Consider the following 12,189-nt stretch of genomic DNA (forward strand, 5'->3'; position numbering starts at 1 on the left):
TACAGGGAAGATAACTGTGTTACTGGTAGACATACCCACAGTACTGACAGTCAGTCCCACAGCCACCACCCAGAGTATAAGGAAGTTAACTGTGTTACTGGTAGACATACCCACAGTACTGACAGTCAGTCCCACAGCCACCACCCAGAGTATAAGGAAGTTAACTGTGTTACTGGTAGACATACCCACAGTACTGTCAGTCAGTCCCACAGCCACCACCTAGAGTATAAGGAAGTTAACTGTGTTACTGGTAGACATACCCACAGTACTGCCATTCAGTCCCACAGCCACCACCCAGAGTATAAGGAAGTTAACTGTGTTACTGGTAGACATACCCACAGTACTGACAGTCAGTCCCACAGCCACCACCCAGAGTATAAGGAAGTTAACTGTGTTACTGGTAGACATACCCACAGTACTGACATTCAGTCCCACAGCCACCACCCAGAGTACAAGGAACTGACATTCAGTCCCACATAACTGTGGTACTGGTAGACATACCCACAGTACTGACATTCAGTCCCACAGCCACCACCCAGATTACAAGGAAGTTAACTGTGGTTACTGGTAGACATACCCACAGTACTGACATTCAGTCCCACAGCCACCACCCAGAGTACAAGGAAGTTAACTGTGTTACTGGTAGACATACCCACAGTACTGACATTCAGTCCCACAGCCACCACCCAGAGTACAAGGAAGTTAACTGTGTTACTGGTAGACATACCCACAGTACTGACAGTCAGTCCCACAGCCACCACCCAGAGTACAAGGAAGCTAACTGCGTTACTGGTAGACATACCCACAGTACTGACATTCAGTCCCACAGCCACCACCCAGAGTACAAGGAAGTTAACTGTGTTACTGGTAGACATACCCACAGTACTGACAGTCAGTCCCACATCACATCTCTGTATTGTAGACAAACATAACTACTTTAATAGTGAATTAAATTTGGTCTGAGATACCATGTGCTCCCTTATTCCTTTGTATCAGTATATTATAGAATTATTTACAGTAAGAAATATTATGCAACTTTAAATGTGATTCTAAAAATCTATATAACCTTTCTGCAATTCATAATAAAATTATTGTGCTAAAAAGACCTTGCTGTACTCAGAACGGAAACAAAAATTCTGTTGTGCCCAAATTAGTAAGATCTAAAGCACTGCTTTATAAATATCATGTCAAAGAGAAAAAACCAACTAAAGTTATAGGATTGGCTGAAATAACACTTTTGATCTATTTTGATGTTATATATGCAGCTTAGAAGAACACTGCAGTAATGTATATGTCAATTCATAACTAATTACTGTTGTTTGCTATTGTTTTGATTGAATCAATAGTAGTACCGTATGTTATCCTTGTTGAGTTCATTTGACCAAGTGACAAAACAATCACATCATGAAATTATATGAAATTGTTGATGGTACTTACTGTGAATACCAATGTTCTGATCTTACCAAATGATTACTTTCGAAATGCAGCTCTTGCATTAAGCTGTATCCTAAGCAGAGGCGAGCGATTATTTTAGAAATCATTGATTTCAATCGCTGTATCCTAACCACACGTGTACAGCGCGACATATAAATCTGGTTAGAATACAGCGTTAATCCATACTTTGCGTTTGTTTAACTGTAATTAACAAAATTAAGGGCCAGTTGACCTTTTGATAAATCTTTACAGGGAACAAAATGTTGAGTATCGTGTCGCAATTCTCTTCACAAGTGTCAGAGATCGCTACACAATTTTAAAACATTAAACAATAGTTGCTAATAAATTGACAAAGAAAGAAAGAAAGAAATGTTTTATTTAATGATACACTCAACACATTTTATTTATGGTTATATGGCGTCAGACCACACAGATATTGAGAGAGAAAACTCAATGTTGCCACTTCATGGGCCACTCTTTTAGATTAGCAGCAAGGGATCTTTTATATGCAACATCCCACAGACAGGATAGTACATATCACGGCCTTTTTTTTACACCAGTTGTGGAGCACTGGCTAGAACGAGAAATAGCCCAATGGGTCCACCAACGGGGATCGATCCTAGACTGACCATGCATCAAGCAAACACTTTACCACTGGGCTATGTCTCAACGCAATAAATTGACAAGAAATATCGCTAATCCAGGTCTCAGTGAGTTGAAAATCTGCTTGACCCATTTATCGGTCACGCAGAAATAAATACAGGTAACCCATTTCCTTTTTGCGTACCCATTATATCCAAGTAAATAGTGCTCAAAATTTTGTGAGAACAAAAAATAGGTTATGCAAAATTAGATTTGCACGAGCAATGCACAAACGAAACGATAGTTCTCGCAAGTTACAGAGACCTGTACTAAGATTTTGCAAACAGTGTTTCCTGCTTTGCTGGTGTCATTAATGTAACAAGTTTTCATATAAATACCTTGTAAACATTGTTTCACTAAAATCTGACCCATGATGCACACAGAACTCCTGTATAGGGTTGACTTTTCGTGCATTTGTCAAAACTTCCGAAATGCAGATTTGTTACATGTTCGTTTGCTCTAAATTGTTGTTTAAATCAGTAAATTTAAGAACATGCCACAACGTCACCAACACCATACAAAGAAAGAAACTATTTTATTTCTATATTTACAGGCCCTTTTACGTTTATTGGCCCTTGATCAATTTTGCTGAGTATATTTCGAAAAACTGGTCAAACGTTTCTTATTAAAATATTGTTGGTATGTGTGCTGTACTTTTATAAGTATATAATGGGGGTTCAGATTATGATAGCCCCATCCCATGGCTAGTGATATTCAATGTTACGCTAGTAAATACTATTACCATGCCCAACAACTACTGAAAGAAGAGAGTTAAGTGCTGCAGTTAAGTCTATTTTGTAAATAAGAATATCCTGCCATCACCCAATGTTAGTGTTTTTAAGCTCTGTCTCCCTTTTTAGGTGACATATCCGATTGTTACTATTAATTAGTAAAATTGTATTAACTTAAAGTAAAGTAGGAATAGTGAATTTTTAATTGTGACTAGTACATTTTTTTTAAATCACTGAATTATATATAGCAAGAGGTCTTGAAATTCACATCATCTTGTGATGGCCAATTACAAATAATAACAAAACATTAGTTTATTTTGCTTAACGACACCACTAGAGCACATTGATTTATTAATCATCGGCTTTTGATGTGAAACATTTGGTAATTTTGACAGTTTTTAAGAGAAAACCTGCTACATTTTCTCCATTAGTAACAAGGGATCTTTTATATGCACCATCCAGACAGGATAACACATACCAGAGTGTTTGATATACCAGTCGCAGTGCACCTGATGGAACTAGTAATAGCTCAAGTATATACAACATACAAGTCACTCTTTGTGAATTTAGTTCTGCCAATACATAACCAATTATGAAGTCATTAATTGCATTGAGATGTTAGTTAACTAAACTGGTCTGTCTTATCATGACACGTTAAGTCTTGAGGTAACAATAAGCTGCTAATTGCCAACAACTGGGCTTTAAAACAAAAGGACAGCCTGGTGGAGCAAAACAAATAGGCCAGCCATGTGTACCCAGCTAAAACGGGCTATTAAGAAAGGAAAAAACCTCGACTCCGCCCCAAGCTAGGAAATAAAAGACTGCATTACACAAATGAACGTTAAAAGTTTGCTTTGTTTAACGACACCACTAGAGCACATTAATCTATTAAAGGCATACTGTCACGGATTTAAGAACCTTATATCTCAAAACAATAATAAACGAAAATTACATTAATTTTTGGAAACCAAATCAGGCTATTTTATTTCCATAACTGAACCATGATGGAGTGAAATCCATCTCAACCCTCCTGGTAATATTAGTTTTTGAATTATGGACCATTGCCATAATTCAATTGTTTTTACAAAATATCATTAATAAGCGGGGTATGGTGCTTAAGTAGATGTTTGAATAAAGTACCTTTAGGGACAAATTAAATATTTATTTTTACAGGTAATACTTTGTTAGGTCATTTAATAGGTCAAGGGGCTGTGACAACATGCCTTTAATCATCAGCCATTGATCCCTGTCAAACATTTGGTAATTTTGACATAAGTCTTAGAGAGGAAACCTGCTTCATTTTTCCATTAGTAGCAAGGGATCTTTTATATGCACCATCCATCTGACAGGATATCAAATACCACAGCCTTTGATATTCTAGTCGTGGTGTACTGGTTGGAGCGAGAAATAGTCCAGTGGGCCCACCAACGGAGATCGATCCCACACCGACCATGCATCGAGCGAGTGCCTGACCACTGGGCGACATCCCACCCCAGTATATTAATAGGATTAAATAGGTTCAGAGAAGTGATAGCTTCCAACTGGCATCGGTGGTGTCATGGTTAAGCCACTGGACATACAGCTGGTAGGTACAGGGTTCGCAGCCCGGTACCGGCTTTGATGGTGTTGTGGTTAAGCCATCGGACATAAGACTGGTAGATAATGGGTTCGCAGCCTGATACCGGCTCCCACCCCCAGAGCAAATTTTAACGACTCAAAGGGCAGATGTAAGACCACTACACCCTCTTCTCTCTCACTAACCACTAACCAACTAACAACTAGCCCTCTGTCCTGGACAGACACACCAGATAGCTGAAGTGTGTGCATGAATTTCAGTTGGATATAAGCATGGAAATAAGTTGAAATGAAATGACAGCTCCCCTTAAACAGTGTTGGTACCAAATAAGAGGTTGCAAATCATACACAAAAACTGATGTTTGTATAAACCAATTAACTAGTGGCCTGGGCCCAGTTCATATAAAGTGTCACAACACTGCAATGCAAAAAGACTTACAAGGACAATGTGATATTGTTTCTAGTTAAAAAAAACCACTTTAATTTGTTTAAATACACCACTAGAGCACATTGATTAATTAATCATCTGCTATTGGATGTCAACCATTTGGTAATTCTTACATGTAGTCATTAGACGAAACATGCTACATTTTTTCTAATGCAGAAAGGGATCTTTTATAGGCACTTTCCCACAGACAGGATGGCACATTCCACAGCCTTTGGCCAGTTGTGGTGTACTGGTTGGAACAAGAAAAAACCCAATCGGTTGAATGGATCCACAGAGGTGATTCAATCCTGCAACACAAGCACCTCGAGCAAGAGCTCAATCAACTGAGTTAAATCCTGCCACTGTTGCTCAAAGTACAGTTTGTTTTGTTTAACGACACCACTAGAGCACATTGATTAATTAATCATCGGCTGTTGGATTATCAAGCATTTGATAATTCTGACATTTAGTCTTAGAGAGGAAACATGCTATATTTTTCCATTAGCAGCAATGGATCTTTTATAGGTATTTTTCCACAAACAGGAAACCACATACCAGAGCCGTTGACCAGTTGTAGTGCACTGGTTGGAATGAGAGAAAACCGAACCAGTTTTATAGATCCAGAGGTGCATGGTTCGATCATGCGACACAAGCACCTTAGGCGAGTGTTCAACCGACTGAACTAAATCCGGGCCTGATGCAGAGTCCCAGAGAAATTTGTATATTATGCTCCTGATGCTGTTAAATACTGAAATTAATGCGATCATAATATTAATAAGAAAAAAAAAAGATCGTGTTTTTGCATTAATATTATGATCGCATTTATTTCTCTGTTTTGTCCAGCAAGCTATGTGTCAGAACAGAACAGAACTTTATTACACTCAGGCCATTACACAAGTCTATGAAAAACATACGATAACAATATTTTACAGTGATAAGACAGGCTTTTAAAACACACTATTGAAACAAAGATTAAAATTCAAATACATTTATAAGACAACTGGAGCACAATTCATCGAAGGCAAGACAGACTAATTGGCCAATAGTCCAACAAAAGCAGACATGATTCATCAAGTGTGAATGGTTTTAGCACGCTAATGCTGAGGTCGACCATTTCTTTGTTTTTATTGTTCACGTTCACTGCAAATTTCTCGGCATAACAAAGGCGAATACAGTTGTAATGGTATATGTATGCTAATGGTTAGCCAGATTTAGATAACTTTACACATTAGGTAAATCATTGCTGCAAAAATATGCTTTGAGTTGACTGGTATATCAAAGGCTGGGCATGTGCTATCTTGTTTGTGGGGTGGTGCATATAAAAGATCCCTTGCTACCAAAGACAAAAACGTAGATTTCCTCTCTAAAACTAAATGGCAAAATTACTAAACGTTTGACTTCCAATAGCCAATGATGAATACATCAATGTGTTCTAGTGGTGTTGGTAAACAAAACAAACTTCAAATGTCAGAATTACGGTAAGACTTCCGAACATTCCAGCATTCAGTTTTCTCTGGCTTAGGGTTAACGTTAGTGACAGTATTAGCATGCATGCTGGAACGTTTGGAAGACTTTCCAATAAAACAAACTAACTCGATTCTGCAAATCAAAGTGCCTCGGGTGAAAGTTTGTTTTGTTCAACGACACCACTAGAGCACATTGATTTATTAATCATCAGCTATTGGATGTCAAACATATGGTAATTTTCACAGTCATATCATAGAGAGGAAACCCGCCACATTTTCCCATTAGTAGCAAGGGATCTTTTATATGCACCATCCCAGACAGGATATAACATACCAGTCCTGGTGCACTGGCTGGAACAAGAAATAGCTCAATGGGCCCACCGACAAGGATTGATCCTTGACCAAGCCCCTTGACTCAGGTGAATGATGTACCAACTGAGATAGAATGTGACATAGCTGTCAAATTGGTCTTTGATAAACTTTATAACAGTACTTACCTACAATTTGGGGGCGGGTCAAGAGTAATTTCAGTCAATTCTCTCTGAAGTCTACAATAAATTTGAAAAAGACATTCAAAATGGTATACACCTAATCAAAAAACAAAATAAAGGATCATTTAAAAAAAAATGAAGCAAATAATAAAAGGTGGTGAAAGCAACCTGAAAACAATATGGCGTAGGCCCACACTGGCTAGACTTCAGTGAAAGGAATTTAACAAAATTAATCAACAAGACATTATCTCAGTCCAAAGCTGACCATGCCAGCACTTAATTGGCCTAAAAAGGAATCGATTACTGTTTTGATTGAAGCAATAAACTCTTTTGTTTTCAATCTATGAGACGAAAAAGCTTATATGCAAATGAGCTTGGGTTGTGTGGTGCACGTGGATTTGCCTGCTAGAGCTGACCGATATATAGACTACATATCGCTAACTGCTATCGTTGGTTCAACTCAATACTCGTGTACGATGACAATGTGACAGTTTTAAAAAAACAAGCTTTCTTTATTAGTACCTTCTTGCACTTGTGCTGGGCGCTTTTGATAATTTAAGTGTTGTTTTGCTGTCTTTTTCCGTCGAGTTTTGTCCACGGGGGGTCGACGAAGGTGGGTTGCGTGTCGACCCAGAAGGGCCCCCCGGAGAAGACGATCCCGAGGGACCGGCTTGGGCGTGAGATGTCGACATGGTCACCAGAAATCACCAGAACCCTGTCACTGCGTTCAGAACTAAAAACAAAATAACACACAAAAAAATTAAAATGCAAAAACCAACTCAACCACGATCTCAATCTTCGCGGACAAAAATATAACGTGGAAAAAACGATATATCCAGCTTTCGGGGAAATAAAAAAAAGTTGTTACAATATCAAACATCGATAAAACTTATGTGTCTGCATTCGTCTGACAAAGTTACACAAGATAGCCGTGCTGGTGGAAGCAATAAAACATAATATGAAACGGAGGAAAGTCAAGAAGTTGTAAATGTCATTCCTGATCCGCCGAAAACACAAAGAACGTACACATTCGTTTGGTTATTCGCGGCTTGTTCGAGGGGAACTAGCGAAGCCTTGTCGACTAAGATCTAGAACAATATACCTACTATAAGTCCTGATGATCAGAACTCCGTCAATGGAAGCAAATAAACATTAAAACAATCCAAAACGAACTTGCACCTTCTAGCTAGTTTGTCGCGCGTCTCCTGTATCAAGTTGTCATTGGGCTGTTACGTACTCCTCCCGAGGAATAGAAAAGTATACAATATTCTGTGCTGTACTGTTTGTATAATACGTAAACTACGAACTAAATCGATAAAGCTTTTGTTTAAACATATATGAAATTATCAGAAAACACCAATGGAAGTGTGTCTTTCTAGCTCTTATACTCACAAAGAAGAATCTTTAATAATATCCACAATGTGTTCGGTGGGAGGGAATCCACGAAATGTTGTCAATTAGAAGTTGGGTGATTCTATTTTGAAGGAGAAAGGGGCGATGGCTTTGTTAGTTCACCCACTGACCAGTGAAAATGAACCGTTACATTGGTGTGGGTTTTTTTGTGCGTGGTATATTGTGTTACGTCACTGCAACCTGGTAATTCAGAAAGGTTTATTTAAATTAACAAGCTTCTGCTGTAACCAACAGAGCAACTAATTAAAGAGACATTCCTGAGTTTGCTGCAATTTTTAAGATGTTATCGACTAAGAGTTAAAGAGAGACTTTTTAACGATTGTAATTACATATCAAATATATTTTTCTGCATAAAATATTAGTGGCTGTATTATTAAACGTACTAGGTTAAATTTCATTTTATTTCCATTTTTTTCTTATTTTTTTTTTCTTTCCTACGAAATTATTTGAAGACAAAATCCAGTTTGGTCTTCTTACAAATATTACGACGACCAGAAAGACACTGATATTTTTAAAGCAGTACATAAATATATAGCTGGAAGTAAGAGATTCGAGATGAACTAACTTATTATTCTGATCTTACTGCCCCATATAAGGTTAGCTCCAACAATAGGATCATTACTATCATATTTTTTTCTCTACTATCCCATTTCTATTCTATCTACTCTCTACCTTTTATGTTAAATATTTTATGCCCATTGGACATTGTTATTATGTTTTATATATATATGATTAAATATTGTCTGATGTCCATCTCGTTTAGGAGAGCACTTATATAGGCTCTGCCTGTTGTGCAATCCTTTTGATTTTTTTTTTATCAATAAAATATCTCAAAACAAAACTGATATTCTAAACAAAAAAATATATTTAATATGTAAGTAACAGTTTAATCATATAAATATTTTATTAGTCAGAAACATCTTACGATGCAGCAAACTCAGGAATGTCCCTTTAATGTTTCCTATTAAATACATTTAATTGTTTAGAATCTTAGTGTCTATGTGTTTTCAGGTTTAATTAATATATAGGTGAAAAGAGTGAAAATATAGCTAAAAATGTTTTAAAAAAATAAAATAAAAATAATTACATCACGTTCCTTAAAGCACTTTGTTTTTGCCCCTAATTTTTTTTACAAGCTTTCAAGAACTTTATTGTATGAAATTATTTGGAGAGGAAAAAACAAACAAAATCCAGTGTTCGCCAAGTATTAAAATATTGAGACGAACAGAAAGCAGGAAATTAGGTGCAGGAATTTAAGTAGGTGAGAGGGCGAAGGTCTTGAGGGGTTGAGTCATGCTCACCCATAAAATATGTTGAGAACAAAAGAAGAAAATTTACTCAATCTAAATGAGGTACTTTGGTCGTGGGGTGTGGGGTGTTGGGTGTGGTGGGGCAGGGGCGTAGCTCAGTGATAAAACACTTGCCTGATGTGCCTGATGTGCTGTTGACCTAGGATTGATCCCCGTCAGTGGGCCCATTGGGCTATTTCTCAATCCAGCCAGTGCAATATGACTTGTATATTAAAGGCTGTGGTACGTGCTAGCCTGTGGTATGGTGCATATGAAAGATCCCTTGCTACTAATGAAAAAAATGTAGCGGGTTTCCTCTGTAAGACTGTATGTCAAAATTACTGTTTGACATCCAATAGCTGATGATTGATTAATAAATATCAATGTGCTCTAGTGGTGTTGTTAAACAAAACAAACTTAAATTTTTGGTCGTAGGATTTAAGCACCTTCATGGATGCATTTACTGATCAGATTTTCCAACCCCATTCCAACCGACAGGTATATCAAAGACCGTGGTATGTACTGTCCTGTCTGTAGAAAAGTGCAAATTGTGTTCATTTGCTACATTGGATTTTTCAGGGCACTTCGAAATTCCAAAGGGGTTGCACACCGATATGTTACTGATATCTTATGTATTATTCATATGATAGTATAGACTAAATAGTATGTATTACAAATTTATAATAATGGTGTATTTATCAGTAAAAAGTGCTCGCTTGATGTGCAGTTGTTTTAGGATCGATCCCCATCAGTGGCCCCATCGGGCTATTTCTCATTCCAGCCAGTGTACCACGACTGGTGTAACAAAGACTGTGGTATGTACTATCCTGTCTGTGAGATGGTGAATATAAAAGACCCCTTGCTGCGTCAAACATATATGGTCATTCTGACACTTTTTTTTAGGAACCCTGCTGTCACCACATAGGCTACTCTTTTATGGCAGGCAGCAAGGGATCTTTTATTTGCACTTCCCACAGGCAGGATAGCACAAACCATGGCCATGGCCTTTGTTGAACCAGTTATGGATCACTGGTCAGTGCAAGTGGTTTACACCTACCTATTGAGCCTTGCGGAGCACTCACTCAGGGTTTGGAGTCGGTATCTGGATTAAAAATCCCATGCCTCGACTGGGATCCGAACCCAGTACCTACCAGCCCATAGACCAATGACCTAACCACAACGCCACCGAGGCCAGTTCCTTTGGTTGTTCTAAATCAAGTTTCGACATCATGTCTTCAGTTGTTATTTGTATTGATTCGGTCTTTGGTTTTGAACATTTCTGTTAACAACTGGTTATGCTAATAGAACTAACGTTTGAATAACCAATCCCTGATTCCCGTTCCACGAAGAGATCTTAGTTCTAAGATCACCTTAAGTGCACAAGGTAGCTATACCCTTTTAAATGTAATCTTAGTTCTAAGACAGCTTTGTGGAACAGGGAACTGATTCATTATTTCTTTCAGTACATATGTTTAGTTTTAAAATAGTATTTCATGCCGACATAACTATACAAGTATAGTACCTAGATTCTGCTACTCAGAAATTCTATTTTCATGTATTCATGGGGATTGGTTGACCTGAGTAAAGCAGTTTAATATGGCATGTACAACATTAACACTACCTGTGAGGTTCTGGTTATACACGCAGGTGTGTGGAAATATTATTCAGGGGAGTGTGGACAGTGATGGGCAAAGCCTGATAAAGTGACTGTCGTAGGCTTGAAGTCACGCAACCGGTCTTGGTGGTGTCGTGGTTAAGCCATCTGACATAAGACTGGTAGGTACTGGGTTCGCAGCCCGGTACTAGCTCTCACACAGAACGAGTTTTAACGACTCAATGGTAGTGACCATTACACCCTCTTTTCTCTCACTAACAACTAAACCACTGTCTTGGACAGACAGCCAAAATAGCTGAGGTGTGTGCCCAGGACAGTGTGCTTGAACTGTAATTGAATATAAGCAAGAAAATAAGTTGAAATACAAGTCTTTTCAAATACTGATTGTCTTCAGGCACGGTGGATGCAAGTGGACACTGGTGGGGGGATAGATGGGGGGGGGGGTCTGTTTGAGATCAAGCACGCTGTTGGGCACACACCTCAGCTATCTGGTATGTATACCCTATATATAGCTGGCATTCAAAACTTGTGGCACCATATTTCAACTGTTTCTCAACCGAAATAGTGCAACAAATGGACACACAAAGTAAAAATATATAACCTACCATACACTAAATCCTGATTAAGTACTTACATCATTATTAACAAAATAAATCTTCTAACAACATCATAAAAATTTTGCCCGCCAATTTAAATTTGATAAATAAAGGGAAACAACTGGACATGCACATTAAGAAAACTATTGACTTAATGTGTGCCCTGCACCAATTCTCTTAATGTATTTTCCCCATTCGAACCAGTGCTCCACGACTGGTAGACCCTATATAAAAGGCTCACCTGTCTGTATGGAAATCCGATTGGAAAAGATCAGGCCCTTTCTAAGGGCCATACGGGCAACCTAGGGAGACACCTCATCATCCGCAAGTCTTAATTAACGAGCTACTCTCGGCCTACTAAAATCTAAACCTATACGTAGCTCCCTATCTTTTATTCTTTAGAACGATCATCAAAATTGCGCCAAATTTCCTTCATCAAAATGCGCACCATTTCTCTTTGGCTTAATCCTACGGGACATTCCAAATTACATAGCACCATACCACCTTCCG

General features: G+C 38.2%; 1 protein-coding gene across 4 annotated transcripts in view; it reads right to left on the minus strand.

The window, feature by feature from the left end:
• The window catches only part of LOC121387464 (ubiquitin-conjugating enzyme E2 E1-like), a 44,813-nt gene extending 36,363 nt beyond the window's left edge, over nt 1-8,450 (minus strand). Inside the window, exons 1-3 of one of the 4 annotated variants that reach the window (XM_041518589.1) lie at nt 8,159-8,450; nt 7,289-7,499; nt 6,773-6,823 (exon numbers count right to left, since the gene is read on the minus strand). In XM_041518589.1, the coding sequence (XP_041374523.1) occupies nt 6,773-6,823; nt 7,289-7,458 (221 nt within the window). In that variant the 5' untranslated portion in view covers nt 7,459-7,499; nt 8,159-8,450. Of the gene's footprint in view, nt 1-6,772; nt 6,824-7,288; nt 7,500-7,868 lie in introns of all 4 variants that reach the window. The other 3 variants (XM_041518588.1, XM_041518587.1, XM_041518586.1) reach the window with 3 other exon arrangements.
• Nucleotides 8,451-12,189: the final 3,739 nt, after the last annotated feature.

The sequence above is a fragment of the Gigantopelta aegis genome, chromosome 13 (assembly GCF_016097555.1).
Source record: "Gigantopelta aegis isolate Gae_Host chromosome 13, Gae_host_genome, whole genome shotgun sequence".
In the NCBI taxonomy this organism is placed as follows: Eukaryota; Metazoa; Mollusca; class Gastropoda; order Neomphalida; family Peltospiridae; genus Gigantopelta; species Gigantopelta aegis.